Source organism: Pistacia vera, unplaced genomic scaffold, assembly GCF_008641045.1.
Source record: "Pistacia vera cultivar Batoury unplaced genomic scaffold, PisVer_v2 Contig704, whole genome shotgun sequence".
Lineage (NCBI taxonomy): Eukaryota > Viridiplantae > Streptophyta > Magnoliopsida > Sapindales > Anacardiaceae > Pistacia > Pistacia vera.
Genome location: NW_022196562.1, coordinates 309053 through 332768, shown reverse-complemented (window position 1 = coordinate 332768; position 23716 = coordinate 309053). Strand labels below are relative to the sequence as shown.

Here is a 23716-nt window from a genome sequence, read left to right as displayed (position 1 = left end):
AATAACTCATGTTATAACTATATGATATTTTATGATCGTATATATTTGATTAATTTAGAGTAGCCACAACATCTAAGTTATGATAATATATGCATTAAGTAATATTAATTATGATCATATTAAAGTTAATGACATCGTTTTGTAATTAATCATGTTAATATAATCTTTTACCCACAGGGAATGTTATATTTTCAGGATTAATTAGAATGAAATAGAAATTATTCTTATTTCTTAATTAGCCCACAGGTATTATGAAATATTAATAATTTTTAGTTTCATCATTAAAGGATAATGAATCATAATATGTAATGTCTTTACCCACATGGAGATTTTATGATATGTCGATTCATTTATGATTTGTTATTTGTTTTACATTGGTAAACTTATAATTGTTGTTGATGGTTTGTGCCTCATAATTTATTTAGTCAACATATTTGTTGATATATTTACAGTTGATCAAATTTTGTTGATGGTTGAGGATAAAATTCCTTATTTAAATGGTGACAACTACAAAAACGGGAGGGAGGCAATTCTTCTTCATTTAGGGTGCATTGATCTTGACTATGCTCTTTGTAAGGAAGAGCCACCTACACCTACGGATACTAGCACTCAAACTCAGATTGCTTTGTATGAATGGTGAGAGCGATCCAATCGTTTAAGCATAATGTTTATCAAATCTCACATTATGAGTAGTATTCGTGGGTCGATATCGAAATGTGAGAATGTCAAGTATCTGATGGATGCAATTCATGCTTAGTTTAAAACATCAAATAAGACATTAGGCAGCACCATAATGAGTAGATTGACATCTGTGAAGCTGACTAGTATTAAAGGAATTCACGAGCACATTATGAAAATGAGGGACATTGTTGCTCAGATGAGATCCCTTTAGATGGTGATTAATGATGATTTCTTGGTGTATTATGCCTAAACTCTCTCTCATCTCATTATACTCCTTTCAAGATATCCTAAAATACACAAAAGGCTAAATGGTCAATCAATGAACTTTTGACCATGTGTGTTCAAGAGGAGGAGAGACTGCTTCAGGAAGTGAATGAAACTGTACATTTGGTGATAGGAAATGTCAAGCATACTTCAAACAAGAATAAGAAGTGGAAGGGAAAAGGCAAGTTGCATGAGGTTACGACCAATCCCTCTTTGACATATGTGTAAGGTATGATCAATTCAACAAATTCATATGTTGAGTAGATAGATTGAAATTTTTATCTATTATAATAATCAATTCTACTAAACTTATCAAATTAAATTATCCTAATTAACAACTCAACATCTTACGCAAGTGACGCAAATTGTTTAACAAATTAATTAACAGCCAAGTTCATCGCTCTTTAATTATAGTAATTAATTAAAGTTAATTAGAATAAGATGAAGACAAACTAGTGAAATAAAATATTTAAAATAGCCGCCAGAAACGCCCAAGAAAACAGCGGATTAAATGAAGGGAAATTCATGAAAGCTCCCTGAGGTTTGAGAGAATTTTTCACCCCCCACAGGTTTTAAAATTGTAAGAAGAATATATATCCCTCAAGGTTGTTAATCACCATATGAAGTACATTAATATCCCTATGATTGGTCTTGGCATGGCTAATTGACAGCATTGAAGTAAGTTTGGCAAATTTTAAATCACTATTATTACACGATATGAATCCCTTGATTAAAAACAATTGTTAGATTTAATTTTCGATCAAATCACTAACGGATCAATACTTATAAAGAGTTTAACAGGCTCTGGGGTGTTTTGATGCTGATCTAAAACATCATTTTATATATTAATTGAGGTTTTTTTAGTTTTATCATAGTATCTATAAATTATGATAATTAATAGGAAATTACTCTATGATTTGTGTATTATTCATATGTTGTAACCATTAAACTTCACTGTCTAATTCTTGGTGAATTACATCACGCTTTATTTCATTATTGATTGAATTATAAAAGGAAATAAATAACGGATTAATGAATCGGATTCAAGTTACACATTAAAATAGCGTAGGATCCAGATTTTATATTTAAACCTAATAAGCTAACGATTGTGTTTTGAACGAAAACGTTTGATAACAGAAGAGCAAAACGACATTGATCCTCTTTAACTGCATGATTCATTATCAAACGTATGTACCTAATGCTGGGAGGAATATTCTTACAATTCATAAACATTTGGGTGAAACGACTTTTGAAACCTCAGGGAGGTAAATGAAGTTATCCATATATCATAAAGATAGGCTGGCAGAGCATTTTTCAAACACCAAAAGTGCTACAATTCGTCAATTCGACACTGGGTTAAATTGTCAACGGTCAAATCGCTGGCTCCGTCTTTCAAAACTAACCTCCTTATAATTTCATTTCATCTCCATTTTCAACCAAAACCCTTCTCTTTAATCCCTCTAAATCCTGAACCAACTGAATTCAATCACCAACACCACCACCACCATGAGCCCTACAAAGTTCCACGAAGATCACGATCTCATTACGAGCGTTCAAGAGTGGCAACAAAGAGTTCATCAATGGCCTCGTCCATCTCCACTGAAGATCAATAAGAGTCTCACCCATTCAGAAATCATTGTATCCATCGTTTACTTCTTCTTCAACCTCATCGTCTTTAACCGCCTCTTTACCGGATAGTTTCATAATGTTAATACAAGCGGCGGCAGCCGGTTATTATATACATGCATTCGCCAAGGTGTATTCAACGCAGGCTAGGGATTTCATGCTTTGGTGCAAAAACTCACCGGACCTTCAAGCTCCGTCGCCGCGATGATGATCAAGAGCAAAAGAAGCTGCTGATAATAATATAAGAACCCTATCTTGGTCATAATGAAACAGAAAAGCGTGTTGATTCATCATCGTAGTGTTTCGCCCGTTGAATGCTCCGAGAAATCCTTTCTGGCTGATATTCCTCTTTCACATCCGAATTCAACTGATTTCTTCTGCTCGCCGAGGCCAATGTATAGATTTTCTGATTACACTTCGCCAAGTATGAACATCCTATCTCGCCTTCGGTGTTTGAGTTCATCAAGGAATTACCAGAATATTAAGAAGATTATTATATATCTCTAGTCATTAGTTCTTTGCAAATATATCTCAGCTAGCTAGGTTTGTTCTTGTTTTTAATATGTTCATTACTTAATATTTTTCAATAATGTTTTTGTTTTTGGGTTCTTAATCTGTGTATTATGAAGTGATTTATTCATTAATTCTTAAAACATTCACATTCAAATCTGTGTAGAGAATATCGGCAAAATTTTGGAGGATTATAGTTTAATTTTAGTCCATGAATAAGAAAATTAAATATTGTTTAGCCACCGAACCACGCTTGATTAATTTATTTAATCTTCGGCGGCCAACTTTTGACCTTTCTAGTGGCCAGATGTATATGTATCAATGTCCCCGATTAGTCAAATGTGTGTATGTTAATCGTAGACAAAATAAATAAAATCAAAAGCAAGAATACTATATGAACGTACGAAAACGAAATAGTAAAAGAAAAAGAAACACGCGTGATTATCTTAGTTTATCCAAAATCGGCTACATTCAACAGAGTTAATATCTTTCAATATTTTTTCACCGCTCTCGTTACAATAAATTTATTTGTTATGATTTTTTATATCACTCGTACAAAGAATATATGTTTATATACTTTACAGGTTATGAAGAGAAACTTAAAACTATTAGGATTATATTTTAAGTTAAACCCTATTAATATCTTTTTTTTTTGAATCCTACAGCGGCTATTCACGACTAACCCAAATCGCTTACGATTCCAGGCGTTGCCTCGTACCTTTGCTCGCTCACTGGTACAAGACCCCGTGAGCATCACCCCTTATAACGAACCTCTATTTGTTGAAGTGGTAGCTATTCCAACATTTTTTAAGGTGGAAATGGAAAGGCCAGATAGATTTAAATTTCATTAAAAAATTTCAAGTATAATCTAATAAGAGGTTAATAGTGGATTTTGTTTTGAATTGAACACTTTCTATTGTATTCATGAGTTGTTAATTCCACCAAAATCTAGTCAGTAAATCGGTTCAAATTTTAAGGCCGCGTTTGGATGAGAGATTTTAAATCCATGAATTGTTACAATCCATGAATTCAAAATCCATTTATTGAAAATTTATATTGTTTGGTTAAAAAATAAATTAATGTTGTTTTGATTCAAATTTTCATGTACCCACGTTTGGTTAGATAAATAACTTCCATAAATTTGATAAAAATTTCCAACTTTACCTCATATACAACTCAACAAAAATTCCAACTTTCATTAATTACTAAGATGTTGATGATGTAAAGAGAAGAGCTCAAAAAAAGAGAACGACTAATATTTCTTTAATAGGTAAAAGGTAATTACTGAAATATTAAATTCTTAACAGGATAGTATGGAAAATTAAATATTAACAAAATCCTCATTTTATTAAATCTGATAGATTTGACAAATCCCACCTACCAGGTGGGATTTTAAAACCTCCAAAATGAAGGATTCTGGAGGGTGGTGGATTTTCCATCCATGGATTTCAACTTTTTTTTTTTTTTTGGTTTTAAACCAAATGAGGATTTTCCAAATCTATGATTTAAGAAATATTTTTTAGAATCCCTCGATCTAATGAGGTCAAGAGATTTACTGAAGATTTAAAAGCGTTGGTTACTTATGCTAAGTTTTCAAACTTTGAGATCTTCTAGATTTTATATGGCAACTATAAAAATGAAGAGTAATATTCCACAGTATTTAATTAATTAAATTAATTTTTGTAATTCATAACACTATAATAGCTTTGGAATGACAATATGACTGGTAAGGTAAAATGCTTCGCCTGCATTACGTCAGGATATATTTTTAAGGCTCTCGGATTACTGGGCCTACAATTAGCCCAGGTCATTTCCAGAAGCCCAAAAAATGCGGCCCAAGTTTATGGAAAGCTTGATTTCAAATCTACAACAATAATTATAAAATTATATAATTTAATAACCAACAAAAAAAAAAAAAAAAAAAAAAAAAACGAATAAGTATATTTATTTTATATATGGAAAGCTTGATTTCAAAAAGAAAGAGAATAAGTGAACTGTCCTGAACCAACAATTTGTGGAGATAGATATAATATAAAAAGCAACGAACAATATAATAAATAATATCCAACATTAATTCCTTTATAAGTTAGCCTAATTTATTTTTATTTTCCAAGAAAAGGTTGTGCTACTTAAGCTTACATCTAAATAATTTAATATAATATATAAAATAGAACAATTATATGAAGATATGTTTGATGAAAAGGGCAATATAAGTATGATATTTTGCAAATTAAACTATATAGATAAACATTACCTTAAATTATAAAAGTCCCAACCTCCCATTATTAGGTGCACCAACATAGTTAATTACCCACTAAGAAACAGTTGTACATACAATTATATTAGCCTAACATTATTTTGATTTAGTGTAAAGTAACACTTTACTTTTCTATAACTTTATATATAAATAACATTATTATATGAGATGCAGATTCTTATCAACTCCTACTAATTACAGTTAATTGTCAAATCATTGAAAATCTTCTCTCTTCTTCATCTCCACAATATATTAATTTTATTATTTATTTATAGAAGACTTTTTGCCTCTACAACTACTTGCTTAGCTCTCTTGCCTGGCCTTTAACTCCATCATATTAACTTAAACGTTTTGGGATATTACCACTCGCTTTCATATTATTTCCATGTGAAATTGTATACCTTTAAAAAAATTTTTAATAAATAATTAAATTGTAATAATAATATAATTATAAGATTCGAATTGAAATATGAATCCTACTAGAAATAAATCGCATATCCTACTTATAAATATTGAGATGAAATCAATTTAAAGTTATGAGATAATATAAGAATACAAGGGTGCGTTTGGTGTAGTATTTTGGATAGGATTTTGAAGATATATTGGATTGTTGTATAGGGGAGTATTACGAGGTAAATTTGAAAAATTTATGAAAAAGCCCTTAGGTTTACTAATTTAATTAAAGACCCTACTATATAAAATGACAAAAACACCCCCACCACCTGCGTGTCAGATTCCGGCTGCCACCGCTGGAACTTCCGAAAAATTCGTTACGGCACAGACCGATCGGATCTGTGCCGTACACGCATCATATGGCCTTTCCGGCCAGATCCACCCGGATCTGGCGGGAAAAGGCCAGATCTAGGCTTGTTATGGCCGTCGCGGCCGAAAGGCCAAAACGACGGCCATTTCTTTGGCCGTCGCTGACGGCCAGATAGGTGTAATTCCGCCATTTATGGCGAATTTAGGCCTTGTATAGATTTCGGCTATCACCGACGGTGGTTGCCGGAATCTGACAAGTGGGTTGATGGGGGTTTTTGTTAATTTTTTTAAAAAAAAATTCATGGGCTTTAGTGAATTAATAACCTTATGGGGTCTAAAAGTATTAAAAAATAGGGTAATATTTCTGGAATAGTGTGCCAAACATTATTTGGAGAATAGATTGGGAATGGAATAAAATAGGGACCAAACGCACCCAGGTATTTGATGTAGGGTTATTAAACACTATGAGTTGAGTGTCTTAAAACTAGATTGTAGATTGTTTCTGTTTTGTTATTATTTACCAATTTATGGTATTTGTGTACTCTTGTATATCGTGTTTTATGAAACTATAATGAATTTCTCTTTCCCGTAGATGTAGTAACGCTTAATCCATTCATTTTCTTATTGTTTAAACTCTAGTTGTAAGTTGTAATTGGTGAGTAAAGCAAGATTACTGGATAAAAACAGACAATGAATCAGGAAGATGCATTGGATTGTGATTAAAATGTCGTGATCAATCATAATTGAGATTAACCACAATAATAAAGAGTAAACAAAACAATTAATCACCAAATAAAGATGGACATTTAGTGAACAAAGTTTGGTAGCTTTCTTACTAAATAGACAACTGACATTGACACAATAGATTACGTGTGAAATCAAAATCTTATATACTTTTCCATTTACATACTTCTCTCTAAGTTTGAACAATTTAGGTACTTAGGTTTTAGTTAACATTAATGTTACTTTCACACTCATTTTACACGTGTTTTTCATGTTTTAAATACCCACACGACTTTTCTTTCTCTTTCCTTATGGTAAAGATTATTTATTCCAACATGATTCATGAAAATGGTAAAATTTTAAACCCATCCATCTTTTCGATGCAGGAGACTTCTTCATCCACATCCACACATGTAATACCATGTTCATCTTTAATCCAATTGTATTTGTTTTATTTGAATACCTACGTTCCTTTCTTTCTTTCTTTTTCTTTTTGCTTTTTAGTGTAAAACGATTTTTTCTCACCCAACTAATGGTTTATGACACTTTCTCACTTACTGATTTTTAAAATATTATTTTACTATCCAAAATTATATTTTGTTTTCGATTCTAGCATCGTTACGACCTCACAGCAGCACTATTTCTTCCCCGATTATTATTCACTAAATCCCTCAAACCCCATTCTCGTCGATCTTACCAATTGTTGACAATTTAGTGATTAGGGTTTGTATAGCCATCTCTTCTAAGTAATTTGATCAATCTTAACTAAAAATCTAACCTTCCACCCACCACAAAAGATTCATTAGTATCTTTCTTCAAAAGTCTTAACAATCTGAATCAAGTTTGTTCTTTGTTCGTCACCGGAATTAAATTTTGATAGTAAAATGATATTTTAAAAGTCTGTAGTAAAATTGTATTACTATTATTAAGGTGAAAAAAATAGTTAACTCTTCTAGATAAATTATTTATTCAAACCCTTCCATGAAATGGTATATTGTTCAAACTTCAAACCCATTCATTTTCGAGGAAGGAGAGTTTTCTACTTGTTTTTCAAAAGAAAATTAGGGTTTCATTCAAAATTGACCACAACGCGGATATACTATGCTCTCTATATGAACTTGATGTATCTAGAACATATTTTATTTTACATTGTTATTGAACGAAACATAATTTTATATGATATCTAACCACGACATGACACATCAACACGTGTTACACAGTTACGTTAATTTAGTTGAACATGGTCCGATTTCACGTTATATTACGTGTCCCCTGTCTTAATAATTTGCATAAAAAGGAATCAATAAGATTTACCGTAAAGATACGCAACAAACAACATAAAATAAATAAATAAAATATTAAAGCATAAATAAGAATTTTTAATTATTGGTAAATAATAAATTATTTACAAGTTGTTTTAATGTTTCTTTTTTTCTATATTATAATTCTTCCAGTTGACTCCAGAAAACAGTCCTCCGTTACATAACAGCGTCCAGCATCCCACCACGTGTCCACGTCATTCTCGTTACATCCTCTAACGGCGAGTTAACTTTCCTCATATCACCCACAGTTAACGCGCTGTTGACGTTATCTCTCACGTAAAGTTTCGCCACGCCGCCGGCTTTGACCCCTCCAACGATATTCCCGAGTTTTGGTCTCCACTCGGCCATATCGCCGGTAGTTTTAGATCCGATACGCATGTCCCAACCACTCACGCCACACCTCCGCCTCATTCTCTCCCGCGCGGAGAATATCACCGACGGACATGCTGACGATGTAGCAACAAAAGCGGGAATATCATGTTTCCGTGAAATCAGTAGCGATATTTCGGATTTCTCGTTCGTTATTCATATCATAAATCGTCAACATATTTCCCGAAACATTACCGTATCGTCGTCTTAACATTCAAACCTAATCCTAACCTAATTGTCCCAAACTTGACAACACTCTTACCACCGTAAGCTCCGACCAAGAAAAAAAGTCTCCGATGCTCCTCCTACAACGTCGTCTAAGACCCAAATTACGGTTTTGCCATTGCTCATCTGTATAAAATGACCGGAACCTCTTACACGGAAGTCATTTTGATCAACTGCAGTGTCGTCTTCATCATCTTCGCTAAGATCATATTCTTGTTCATCGTCTAGGACGAACAAGAGCGACATCTGTATCTGAATCGTAATCGGAGTCGTCAAGAAGGGTGTGGATTGTGGAGCTAAATAGGGGTATTTTTGTAATCTAAGGTTATTAAAAGTTTGATTTTTGTGACGATGGTGGTGAAGGAAGCTATAAGGCGAGTATTAAAGCGCCCCACTTCCAGAAACTGTAACTTGGTGAAGCTTTCCGAGGCCTGAAACTGCAGAAACTGTGAGAGAGAGACGGGTTGTGGAGAGGTAAGCTGTCTATGTTGGTTTCGAAATCTATTATTCTATTGACAACAGGAATCTCCATGGCTCAACAACAGAAAAACAATAAACAGAAAGAAAAAATGAAGCAGAGGTGTTTTGGAGAGATTGAAGAAAGTGTGAGAGCAGATGAGTTACAGAGAAACAGGAGGTTTAGAAGGCAGGTGAGTTGGGCATTTATAAGATAAGCTGGATGGAGGTTGGGGTTCAAATGATAAAATTGAAAATCTGGTGGAAGACGAAGCACTTATATATTTTTTGTTTTATATATATAATATATATAATATATATATAATATATATATATGCACTTATATATTATTTGTTTTTTTTATATATATATATATATATATATATATATATTTTTTTTTTTTTTTTTATACTGATTTTTTATTTTCATTATTTTTAAGCTACAATTATATTAATAAAAAGAATGGTTGATGTGGCAGATAAAGATTGGGTGGATGTGGAGATGTGGGACACGTCAGAAAAGGCGGGAGACTTTTTGGAATAAGAATAGAAAAAAATGGTGGATAGGACAGAGGAGTCAGCACGAACCCGTATTTTGCATTATTTAATAAATTTAACATTAAGTGGGGGCCGTTGATGAGTCATGTATCGACGGACATGAAATCTCATCCTCTAATTTTTAACTCATAATTTTATATAATTGATGTGGAGATGTCAGTGACGGTTTCAACCACTGGATTTCTGCCACGCATTGACAGCTTGTCGCTTACAAAGAATAACATTAGTTCTAGAGTTTGATAGGCCTTCACGCTAATGTTATAATGTATTAGTGTGGTCCCTACCTTTGCACTGGGCGGCCAAATCATGTAATGGACGTGTGATGGAGGCTTTGATCATACACAGGATCACGAGATAGTAGATTCTTCCCATATTAATGGGGTCCATTGTGAGAAATTTTTGCAAACTTCCAACGCTAAGACTGAGACTTTTGTTAGTAGATGATCACTAGTTTGTGTTCAGAGTTCTTGTGTGATAAGATAGACGGGTTAATTATTCTCGTTAACCTTCTCTCGTAAAAAGGATGTGTCTCGTAATTGTTTGATAGAATCTTTATAAGTTATCACTCATATTTGTATGAAAAATTTAGGTAGTAGGTTTTAGGTTATTTTCGATATAAAATTATCGTGTAAGATAGTAAGTATATACATTTGTTCAATTACTTATATTTTGGCTCACCCTATAAATATTAATGTGTAATTAATTTTATTTTGGACTACCCTAACGAAATTTCTGGATGCGCTACTGGTTATATCCGATAGAGAAGTTTAGGCCAATATTGTGTTGTTACTATGAAAGAGGGTCATATTCAACATGAATTTAATATTTTTGAAAGAAGAATAAATTATAATTGATTGTGCATGGTTGATGGTCGGTGGGTAACTTATACACATGAACCGACTTGATTATGTTTAAAAGTTTAAATTAGAGAGTGGGTTCCATATGTTCTTTGTTGTTTAGTTGAAATCACAAATTTTAATTTTTAAGGTATATGTATACTTTAATACACCAAGTGTTTTTGAGTTGATATGGATCATTGATTATCAGTTAACCCCCCTGAGGTTAATAATAATAGCGACTTTGATAGTTTTCGAAACGAGGGATGGTAAATTGTTCACTCAGCAAACATAGTTTGATTAGATATAATAAAACATATGCATTTGTCATAATATGTTAAAAATGATTTTTAATATAATTCTTAATTTTTGTAAATAATTTTTTTTTATTATTCTCCAAATTAATGTTAGAAATTAAATATCAAAATTTCTTTAAACTAAACCTAATTATATTTTATTAACGAAATTAAGAATAAATATTTTTTATAAGAAATAGTAAATGTAAATAGAGTTTTTTAATTTTCTAAAAATGAAAATGAAAAAAAACAAATTTTTTTTACTCTTAGTGTTGGAGTTAACTGGGCTCTAATGACTTAAACACTAGAGTGGATTTGCTATATTTCTAGAGAAACATTATTTAGGGCTGGGCAAAAGTTGGCTGGTCAGTCTCAGGCCTAGGCCCCTAGGATCGCCTATAGGGCCTAAAATTTTTTAATTTAACCCCTAATTCTAAAGTTACATTTAACTTTTAATTTATTATGAATATATAGGCTTCGTAACACGTTATTTCTACTTATATCCTCAATCTATTCACAAAATATTGTTTGTTTTGTTATTTGAGAAATTTTAGTATTTTTTTAATTACTTTTAGACCCATTAAGTTTATTAATTTCATTAAATACCCTTAGAAAAAAAGTTAAAAAATTAACAAAACACCCCCATCCACTCATACTTGCTAGATTCCGGCAACCACCATTGATGGTAGCCGGAATCTATCACAAAAGGCCTACAAACGATCGGAGTTGGCCGTTAATTCCACTGATCTAGTCGTCGTTGACAATCAACGCGGTCAAATCTGGACTTTTCTAACCCGTCGACGGCCAGATCTGGCCATAGATCTGGCCTTTTTCGGCCAGATTCTGTTGGATCTGGCCGAAAAAGCCATATCGATCCCTACCCCCAGATTCGACCGGTTTGAGTCGTAACCCATTTTCTGGCCAGATTCCGACGGTGTGTTGGAATCTGGCACTGTGGGTGGGTGGGCGTGTTTTTGTCATTTTACAAAACTTTTATATTTGGGTGTTTTATTAATTAGCAAACCTAGGGGTTTTTTTTATAAATTTTTAAATTTAACCTCATACTCTCTTATTCAACTATCCAATATATTTTTCAAAATCTTATCCAAAATAATAAAACAAACGGACCCATATTTTAGGAGGTTTTGATTATTTGTCGGGGGATTTGATAATTGGGTCAGAGGGTTTTTGAAATTAACCAAGCTCGGACCTGGGGATGGTCTTAGACTTGGCATTGGAGAAAGACCAGTCTTTGGAGGAGCGGTCCTTGGGCCCGGGCCCAACCCAGCTGTAATCATTTTCACAGATTCAATGACATAATTACAAGCTAATGTTATATCCTATACCAAAGGGTGGGTGGCTGGATTCTTTAGAAAATGTTCCGGCAATAGAGATACTCTTCTGTACTAAGGTCCACCGATACATATAGTACTGATCCATGTGACTTCGAATTTACCATTTCGATCACCTTATCTTCAGCCACTAGCTTTCTACTCTCGGTTCAACCTTGTTATCAAGCCAAATGGACCGTTTGATCGCCAGGATATGTCCGTAAAAAGCGGCCACGCCCCAAACCGGTTTCCCGATTTCTTGTACTCGATGAATGTAACTCATTCTCATTCACACGTATTGATCATCAGCGCCATTAGGTGTCCCACAGACTCCACCACGGGCATCTACTACTCCATGGCGGCGGAGCAAGAGCCGGAGTTGAAGAAGGCAATTGTGGGACTTTGAATCTTTTAAAAATTTCTGCTGTTCAACTCAGAGTTTCATGGGCATCAACAATGGCACAAACGGATTGCTTTTGGGTCGGGTTGAAAGGAGCTTTTCAAGGGATAAAAGCATTGGCTTTTGCATCCGGGTTCATGGCGACCCGTAAAAACGGATCCTGGAAAAAGAGGCGGGATTAGAAGAGGCGAGATCAGAGAAACACAAGTTTGGTTTTGAAATCAGGCAGTGAGTTTGCAAGCTCCATGCTTGGATAAGATGGGATGGCCATGCCCAGAGGCAGCTACAACATAACACTGCTCAGCCAAATATGTTTTAATGAAGAAAAAATGAATTAAGACTTGGATGATTTGATTTAGAGAAGGTGAAACAAATCAGGGTTGCCGATTTAGTATTATCTTTTAGAAGGAAAATGGGCACCGATCTCGAGTAGTACAAATTTAAAACAGGTTGACATGGCTGATTTAATTATCTCTAAAGTTCAATTCCCGCTTGGTTGAGTGCAGTGTTGTATAAGTTTCTGGATTTCCCAAAACTTAAATTAGCTTGAGGATAAATCACTTTATGATTTACTGGTGTTATCAGTCAGATTCATGATTTAGAAACAAAAGAAATCTTCTTTTCTACAATTTTTCAGGAATACTCGAAGGAAGCTGAATTAGATGTTTCCGGACCATCTAGGATTGTCATCTCATTTATTAAATCTTCTTAGTTTAGTTCTACTTCTAAATCATCCACGTTGATGAATTAGTTCTTACAGTCATCCATGTGGGACTAAAACGACTAGGTGTTAGAATTTTAATTAATTAAAATTCGTTGCCTAAAATTACTATTTGGTCCTTTACTTTATATATTAGTTTTATAAAATTTAACTGTTGAGCAGTTTTCTTAGCAATTATCCGTAGAATTGTCAGCGGCGAATCTAGGAATTTCCCTCAATGGGGACAAAATATAAACCAAAAAAAAAAAAAAAAAATTAAAAACCAATCTACTACACTTTTTTTTTTTCATTACATGTGCTTCGATGAAAAGTTATAAAATACAAATAAATATCTTCAAAAAAACATAATTTTTGTAAAAATAGAACAATTTTTCTACATTGTCTTTGATAGTTTTCTTATTCTGAAAACGTTGGACAATCATCTCATTGTCAATTGTATCAATACATCTTTCTCAATTATGCCAAACAATCATTCATCCATTGATCTTCCATTCGATTGCATAATCGATTTTCACAAGATTCATTGTAAAAAAACTCTTTCAAATCGCCAGTCGCAACTGATAAAACTAATGCAACTTTCACAGTTTATACCTAACGTATGCAAATTTTTTTTTTTAAACAAACTAAATTCTTAACCAAATACAATCCTTTTACTCAGCAAATTATCAATCAAACGTATGTCAAAAACATAAATCTCAATCTAGTTTTCAAGTACCATCAACTCAAGTGCAGAAAATCAAATGGATAAAATGAGCAAACCCATTTCCTTTTCCTTTGCTTCTTCTTCCTTCTTCGATCTTTATGTTTTTTCTCTTTTTTCTTCATTTTTGAAAACAACCCAATTTTTATAAAAACAACTCTTTGAATTATGCAACTGCCTCAAGATTCTCTTATTCCCACATGACCTCGCCACATTACTTTTTAATGTAAAAATGCCCAGATTTCTCCCTCAGTTAAATACAAACCCAACAGTTCTATTCCTTTCATTTTCACTCTCTAATAAAACTTTTAAAAACTAACAGATCTTCCTTGGAAGAAATGTTAAATATATGATGGATTTGAAGCAGGAGCTTGGAAGAAGGAGCCATGGCAACTGGGAATGGAGTGATGAGTCAGTGCGCGTGCGGTGAAGCTTTGCGCATGATCCTATATAAAAGAGCCAGCCGTAAGAAAAGTATAAAATTATTGGTTCCAAGTTTCATAGACTGCTGTGAATTTATAAATGTGGCCATTGATTTACAAGCACAATGACAAACAATGTGGGTCTCAGAAATTGCATGCCAAGTTTTGTTTCTTAATTAATCATCATTTTTGCTTATATATATATGTTGACCCTGTTTGACCACACACACTTGGTTAATTAATTAATTAGTTATAAAATTATCTAATCCAAGTTTCTTGAGAATGATGTTGTTGCTTAGTTAGGTACATGTCTCATGCATTTGCTTAAGAAAATATAGACCTTTTAAGTTATTCTATGATGAGAAATTACTGTGTTTAACATCGATCCATGACTTTAATCCTAGTAGTTTTGTTTAAGTCTTTCGATGATATAGCAGAAAAATTCATTGAATATAACCCTTCACAAGGAAGAGAAAATTAATATCTAATAGAATACAATTTTAGATCGTTTGGGGATACTGGAAAAATTCATTAGAAGGGGAACAGAAAGAAAACACAGTAATTCATGAAGAAGTTGGCCTATAATTGCATGACGGAAATATGAGTGTTTAATATGAGATTTCGTTCTTACCCCAAAACTTCATGGGCCCATCAATTGTGGTGGATCCATTAATTCATAGTAACTTTGCCATGGCTCAAAATCACCACTTGGTTCACCCTCTTCATAGCGGATATATCCTTCTTTAGTATGAAGATATCCATATCCTGCGATTCAAGCTTTATGATCGGATCACGTTCTTTCTTATTTTATTGAATTTGAGTTTATCTCCAACTCAACTTTATAATTAATAGTATATAGACTCAATTATAATTTGTTTTTGAGAATTAAAATGATAAAGATAAGTAATAGAGAACTCATTAGAAACTTTAGTAAAGACAAATCGCTTACTTTATAGATTCAACAACATAACTGTGAACGTAAGTTTTGCATTATAAGTAGCTGAACTACTTTAAAAAGTTTTTCTTGTTCTTTGATATTTATCAGGATTACGCACATATTATACGTGGTTCTACCATTGTAAATCTCTGATTGTTGGATTTTCTGGATCAACATATCTCCTAGTCCAATCTTTATCCATTTTGCTTTAAGATGAGGGGAGGTGAGAATTGCAGATGAAGCTGTAGATTAAATTGTCAAACACTTGCATCGGCAGCAGCAGGGGACTGCTATCGAATTTTCAATATTTTTTTTCTTAATTAATTCGACCGTCAGTTTTGCCCGTAAGGAAGGGAGCATTTGTTATTAAATGTCAAATGTCAATATATAAGATTCATCCAACATATAATAAATAATTAAGTTGCTTTTGACAAATTTAAAAGTAATCTCTAATTCTTATTTGTTGAATATTTGAATAATATTTTTCCAAATTCAAGATATATATATCTTGGTCTAGTCAAAATTATTTCTCTAGCTTACGTTATATGTTTGAAGTAACAAATGAAATCATGCATTGTAACCCAAATAATATAATATTAAATTGATAACTTTGATTATTAAAAGTTAAAACCAATAATTTCAAAGTTACTAAAATTAAAAGTGTTCAAATTAACAACCTCAAAATGTAACTTTCTTAGTGTCTTCTCACAGCAGCCATCTTTTATTAATTGCAATTATTTATGATTAATTAAGGTTTATGCAGGCATATTGGACCCTGATTAAGACTAGCACTAGCTGCCAAGCTCTTCTTAATCTTAATTAAGCTTCAATTAAGAAGTTGGTGTTGTGTCTTTTTTTCTTGATCAAGTTATTAAACTAAAGTTAAACTCGGCATTTTTGACTTTCACCTTTGCAAAGATACATATATTATTGCATTTGAAGTAATTAAGTAATTAAATAAATAAATAAATAAAAACACATTAATTGACAATGTATTTGTTAATATGAACAAATAATTTGGAATTTAATTTAGTCAAATAATACATAAAGAAGGTAGAATACCAGCCTTGGTTGAGAGGCTGGATCTGTAACACAATAATAGCCAGATAGGAACAAGAATCGAGTTGTTGTTTCTATTATATAATTAATGCAGATATATGTATTAGTTTATCAATAGAGTTAGGTCTTATATGGTACAAATTTACACTTTTTAGAGCCGTAAATTGACCCAAAAAATACAGCCCCGTTCACATTATTTCAGTCAATGTTTTTCTTTTAAAATGGATAATCCAATCTTTTTTATTTTTAAATTTACTGCAATTAATATAATGTAATTGCCAACTCAACGACAGCCATACACTAATTAAAATAAATAATTAGTAATCAAAGGTATAATCAACTCATCCATCCGTAGATATCCCAAATAGTCGTGATGCCAAATCAAAGATTATGACGGTGTGTTTCTGTATTAGTCTCTTTTGACATATGTGTAAGGTATGATCAATTCAACAAATCTAATATGTTAAGATAGATAGATTGAAATTTTATCTTATTTATAATAATCAATTCTACTAAACATTATCAAATTAAATTAATCCTAATTAAACAACTCAACATCTATACGCAAGTGACGCAATTTTTATTAACAAATTAATTAACAGCCAAGTTCATACGTCTTTAATTATAGTAATTAATTAAAGTTAATTAGAATAAGGATGAAGACAAACTAGTGAAAATAAAATATTTAAAATAGCCGCCAGAAACGCCCAAGAAAACAGCGGATTAAATGAAGGGAAATTCATGAAAGCTCCCCTGAGGTTTGAGAGAATTTTTCACACCCCCACAGGTTTTAAAATTGTAAGAAGAATATATATCCCTCAAGGTTGTTAATCAACCATATGAAAGTACATTAATATCCCTATGATTGGTCTTGGCATGGCTAATTGACAGCATTGAAAGTAAGTTTGGCAAAATTTTAAATCACTATTATTAACACGATATGAATCCCTTTGATTAAAAACAATTGTTAGATTTAATTTTATCGATCAAATCACTAACGGATCAATACATTATAAAGAGTTTAACATGGCTCAGGGGTGTTTTGATGCTGATCTAAAACATCATTTTATATATTAATTGAGGTTTTTTTAGTATTTTTATCATAAGTATCTATAAAATTATGTTAATTAATAGGAAATTACTCTGATAATTTGTGTATTATTCAGATGTTATAACCATTAAACTTCACTATCTAATTCTTTGTGAATTACATCACACTTTATTTCATTAGTTGATTGAATTATAAAATGAAATAAATAACGGATTAATGAATCGGATTCAAGTTACACATTAAAATAGAGTAGGATCCAGATTTTATATTTAAACCTAATAAGCTAACGAGTTGGTGTTGAACGAAAACGTTTGATAACAGAAGAGCAAAACGACATTGATCCTTTTTAACATGCATGATTCGTTATCAAACGTACGTACCTAATGCTGGGAGGAGATATTCTTACAATTTATAAACATTTGGGTGCACAAGACTTTTACGAAACCTCGAGGGAGGTAAATGAAGTTATCCATATATTATAGAAGATAGGGATGGCAGACCATTTTTTCAAACACCAAAATGCGTCAATTCGATCCACTGGGTTAAATTGTCAACGGTCAGAATCGCTGGCTCCGTCTTTCAAAACTAACCTCCTATATAATATTTCATTTCATCTCCATTTTCAACCAAAACCCTTCTCTTTAATCCCTCTAAATCCTGAACCAACTTGAATTCAATCACCAACACCACCACCACCATGAGCCCTACAAAGTTCCACGAAGATCACGATCATCATTACGAGCGTTCAAGAAGTGGCAACAAAGAGTTCATCAATGGCCATCGTCCATCTCCATTGAAGATCAATAAAGAGTCTCACGCCATTCAGAAATCATTGTATTCATCGTTTACTTCTTCTTCAACCTCATCGTCTTTAACCGCCTCTTTACCCGGGATAGTTCATAATGTTAATAACAAGCGGCGGCAGCCGGTTGTTATATACATGCATTCGCCAAAGGTTATTCATACGCAGGCTAGGGATTTCATGGCTTTGGTGCAAAAACTCACCGGACTTTCAAGCTCCGGTCGCCGCGATGATGATCAAGAGCAAAAAGAAGCTGCTGATAATAATAATAAGAACCCTAATCTTGGTCATAATGAAACAGAAAAGCGTGTTGATTCATCATCTGTAAGTGTTTCGCCCGTTATGAATGCTCCAAGAAATCCATTTCTGGCTGATATTCCTCTTTTCACTCCGAATTCAACTGATTTCTTCTGCTCGCCGAGGCCAATGTATAGATTTTCTGATTACACTTCGCCAAGTATGAACAATCCTATCTCGCCTTCGGTGTTTGAGTTCATCAAGGAATTACCAGAATATTAAGAAGATTAATTATAATATCTCTAGTCATTAGTTCTTTGCAAATATATCTCAGCTAGCTAGGTTTGTTCTTGTTTTTAATATGTTCATTACTTAATATTTTTCAATAATGTTTTTGTTTTTGGGCTCTTAATCTGTGCATTATGAAGTGATTTAATTCATTAATTCTTTAAAACATTCACATTCAAATCTGTCTGTAGAGAATATCGGCAAAATCTTGGAGGAATTATAGTTAAATTTTAGTCCATGAATAAGAAAATTAAATATTGTTTAGCCACCGAACCACGCTTGATTAATTTACTTAATCTTCGGCGGCCAACTTTTGACCTTTCTAGTGGCCAGATGTATATGTATCAATGTCCCCGATTAGTCAAATGTGTGTATGTTAATCGTATTTTTCAGAAAATGTTGAATCCTATCTAGTCTAGAGAAGTGCTAATTTAGAAATTATGACTGGCCGGTTAGGTCACAGAAGATTAATTATAATTAATTTCTCTTTTAACCTAACTAACTTAAGTGGGCTGCAGTTTTTTCATTTCAGTTCCAAGTACTTATCTTATTTATTTAATTCTCATTATCAAGAACTAATCACTGTTTAATTGAACAAATAGAGATATGCGAAACCAAAATAACAGACACCAACACACAAACAGTAAAAAAAAAAAGTGGTACGTGATTTACCCTAGTTCACCCAATTAGAGGTTACGTCACCAAAGTTAATATTATTTCAATTGTCTCATTTTCTCGTTTACAATGAATGAATTTGTCCTATTTTGTTATCACCTCAATATAAGAGAAAAATACTAAAATCTAGTATTATAAAGATTCTTATTTTAGCTTAAACCCAGAGGACTCTCGAATGTATCTTGGCGGACCCTTAATGTAAATAGTCGACAACTCTAACATTAAAAGATTGTGGTTGGGGCTCAAAACCAAGAGAAATCATATATAACATATACGAACTTGATTTATTTAGGTTTATAGGTTAAATAAGAACAACCTGCAATCCCTGAAGCTTAAAATGAAGACAATATTATAGAGTTAGTCAGAAATTGGTTGGTTGGTGTTGGTGCATGTGCAATGCGCTCGGGAAAGCATTGAACTTAAAAGAAAATAAAAATATACGACTATTCGGAGAGCAATGGATGTGCATACTGATCAACAAGTTATTGAAATTTAGTAAAGTTTTAATTAAATGGCTAATTGTATATGATTACCCACACACTTGTGTTTGCATATTCATTGACAAAACCGCCAACTCAAACACCATTAAACCCCCATACAATTAAAAAACACTGCTCTTTGTGTCTTCATGCTTCTTTGCTTCATTTAGTTGAAAGATGAATAGTTTGATCACCCTTTCAAAATATATAAAAATTTGTGGTCACAAAGATCAATTATATACCTATATATAATTATAACGTTGTTTTTAAAATGTTATTTTGGTTAAGAGTTAATAAACTTTATTTCGCGTTGTTAATACTAAAACAAACTGTAAACTTTGTCTTTAATGTTATTACTCCAAAACAATACCGACGAAATTGTTTAGCAATAAGAATATCTCTATCATCTTTGCAAATATATATAACATACTTCTCCAAATTGCAATACAATCATGATTAATCAATATATACATGGAAAGTTAAAAGTATTAACAAACAACTTTTGATCCATGATTTATATAATCTCTATTGTTATTTGTTTCTATTTCTGAGTCAATCTATTAGAATGAAGAAATGGTTTTCCTTTCTGACTTCCTTTTCACTAAAAATGTTTCGAAAATGATGATCTAGTTGTAGAATACCATGGTAAATCTAAGTCATGCTGAGCTTATTATATACAAACATATATAACACAGGGCCCCATTATTGGCACGAGCTGGTTTTACTGAAGCAACTGCTGCATGCCTTCGAGGATGTCGCTTGAAGAATGAATAAAAATTAAAAAAACCGATCAACAGTTAACAACATATAATACAATCAACTACAGAAAGGAATGATGGAAAGTTTACTATACATATATATATATGTTAAACGGGAGATCCAAGGAATTAAAAGCATGAAAGACAAAACCATCGATCTGCGAGTTCCTCAGCCTTTGAATCATTGCACATTATAAATTTAATCTAAAACCTATAACTTACTTATTATTTGATACAAACGGAAGAAATTAATCCTGTCTAACGAACACAGATACAATCAATAAGCTTCAATATTTTGTTACAAAAAAAAAAAAAAATTCTATATAACTGTTGGGATTTAAGTGAATAGAAAGGTTTATTGAATATTATTAATGAAATGTTAAATATATGATGGATTTGAAGCAGGAGCTTGGAAGAAGGAGCCATGGCAACTGGGAATGGAGTGATGAGTCAGTGCGCTGCGGTGAAGCTTTGCGCATGATCCTATATAAAAGAGCCAGCCGTAAGAAAAGTATAAAATTATTGGTTCCATTTCATAGCTGCTGTGAATTTATAAATGTGGCCATTGATTTACAAGCACAATGACAACAATGTGGGTCTCAGAAATTGCATGCCAAGTTTTGTTTCTTATTAATCATCATTTTTGCTATAATATATGTTGACCCCTGTTTGACCACACAACTTGGTTAATTAATTAATAGTTATAAAATTATCTAATCCAAGTTTCTTGAGAATGATGTTGTTGCTTAGTTAGTACATTTCTCATGCATTTGCTTAAGAAAATACTGTGTTACATCGATCCATGACTTAATCCTAGTAGTATTGTTTAAGTCTTTCGATGATATAGCAAAAAATTCATTGAATATACCCTTCACAAGAGAGAAATTAATATCTAATAGATACAATTTTAGATCGTTTGGGGATACTGGAAAAATTCATTAGAAGGGGAACAGAAAGAAAACACATAATTCAGAATAAAGTTGGCCTATAATTGCATGACGGAAAATGATGTTTATATAATTTCGTTCTACCCAAACTTCTGGGCCCATCATTGTGGGACCATTAATTCTAGTAACTTTCCATGGCTCAAAATCACCACTTGGTTCACCCTCTTCATAGCGGATATATCCTTCTTGTATGAGATTCCATATCCTGCGATTCAAGCTTTATGATCGGATCACGTTCTTCTTATTTTATTGAATTTGAGTTTATCTCCAACTCAACTTTATAATTAATAGTATATAGACTCAATTATAATTGTTTTTGAGAATTAAATGAAAAGATAAGTAAAGAGAACTCATTAGAACCTTAGTAAAGACAAATCGCTTACTTTATAGTTCAACAACATAACTGTGAACGTAAGTTTTGCATTATAAGTAGCTGAACTACTTTAAAAAGTTTTTCTTGTTCTTTGATATTTATCAGGATTACGCACATATTATACGTGGTTCTACCATTGTAAATCTCTGATTACGGATTTTATGCTCTAACATATCTCTAGTCCATTTTTTATCCCTCTTGCTTTGGATGAGTGAGGTGAGAATTGCAGATGAAGCTGTAGTTAATTGTCACATTTGCACCGGTAGCAGGAGGGGACTGCTATCGATTTTCAATTTTTTTTTTCTTAATTGATTCGACCGTCACTTTTGCCCGTAAGGAAGGGAGCATTTGTTATTAAATGTCAAATGTCAATATATAAATCTCATCCACATATAATAAATAATTAAGTTGCTTTTGACAATTTAAAAGTAATCTCTAATTCTATTGTTGAATATTGAATAATATTTTTCCAAATTCAAGATATATATTCTTGGTCTAGTCAAAATTATTTCTCTACTTACGTTATATGTTTGAAGTAACAAATGAAATCATGCATTGTACACCCAATAATATAATATTAAATTGATAACTTTGATTATTAAAAGTTAAAACCAATATTTCAAAGTTACTAAAATTAAAAGTGTTCAATTAACAACCTCAAAATGTAACTTTCTTAGTGTCTTCTCACGCAGCCATCTTTTATTAATTGCAATTATTTATGATTAATTAAGTTTTATGCAGGCATATTGGACCCTGAATTAAGACTAGCACTACTGCCAAGCTCTTCTTAATCTTAATTAAGCTTCAATTAGAAGTTGGTGTTGTGTCTTTTTTCTTGATCAAGTTATAACTAAAGTTAAACTCGCATTTTGACTTTCACCTTTGCAAAGATACATATATTATTGCATTTGAAGTAATTAAGTAATTAATAATAAATAATAAAAACACATTAATTGACAATGTATTTGTTAATATGACAAATAATTTGGAATTTATTTAGTCAAATAATACATAAAAAAGGTAGAATACCAGCCTTGGTTGAGAGCTGGATCGTACACAGTAACAGCCAGATGGAACAAGAATCGAGTTGTTGTTTCTATATATAATTATGCAATATATGTATTAGTTTATCAATAGAGTTAGGTCTTATATGGTACAAATTTACACTTTTTAGAGCCGTAAATTGACCCAAAAAATAGCCCCGTTCACATTATTTCAGTCAATGTTTTTCTTTTAAAATGGATAATCCAATCTTTTTTTATTTTAAATTTACTGCAATTCTTGATGACGTGTAAAAATAAGGGAGAAGACTGGAGAAGTGTTTGGGAGAAACAGGTTTTGGAACCAAGCGTGAAGATCGTGAAGCGCTTCTTGGAGGAGTAGGTTTTTCAGCTTTTTCAAACTTTTTTTTTTATTTATAAATTTTGGGCTCGAAATTCTCGATCTCTTTTGATCATATTTTCTATAGATTTAGGGTTTTTTTTTTTTTTTTTTTTAAAGGATCAATTTCGAAGAGGCGATCAGAATTGTGAGAGTTCAAAAAGGGAAAAATAAAACATTTTGTGAAAGCAAAAGCAAATGTAATTACTAATAGGTAGTCGCTGGAAGGTTTATGTGGTCATTAATTTTAGGGTTTGAAGAATTAATTAAGA

General features: G+C 32.3%; 1 protein-coding gene and 1 pseudogene across 1 annotated transcript; both read left to right on the top strand.

Annotated features, from left to right (window-relative positions):
- Positions 1 to 23487, top strand: part of LOC116114222 — a 46037-nt pseudogene extending 22550 nt beyond the window's left edge.
- LOC116114234 (VQ motif-containing protein 8, chloroplastic-like) lies at positions 18114 to 18949 on the top strand. Its single transcript, XM_031400388.1, has one exon. The coding sequence runs from the start codon at positions 18203 to 18205 to the stop codon at positions 18824 to 18826; it is 624 nt and encodes a 207-aa protein (XP_031256248.1). The 5' UTR covers positions 18114 to 18202; the 3' UTR covers positions 18827 to 18949.
- Positions 23488 to 23716: the final 229 nt, after the last annotated feature.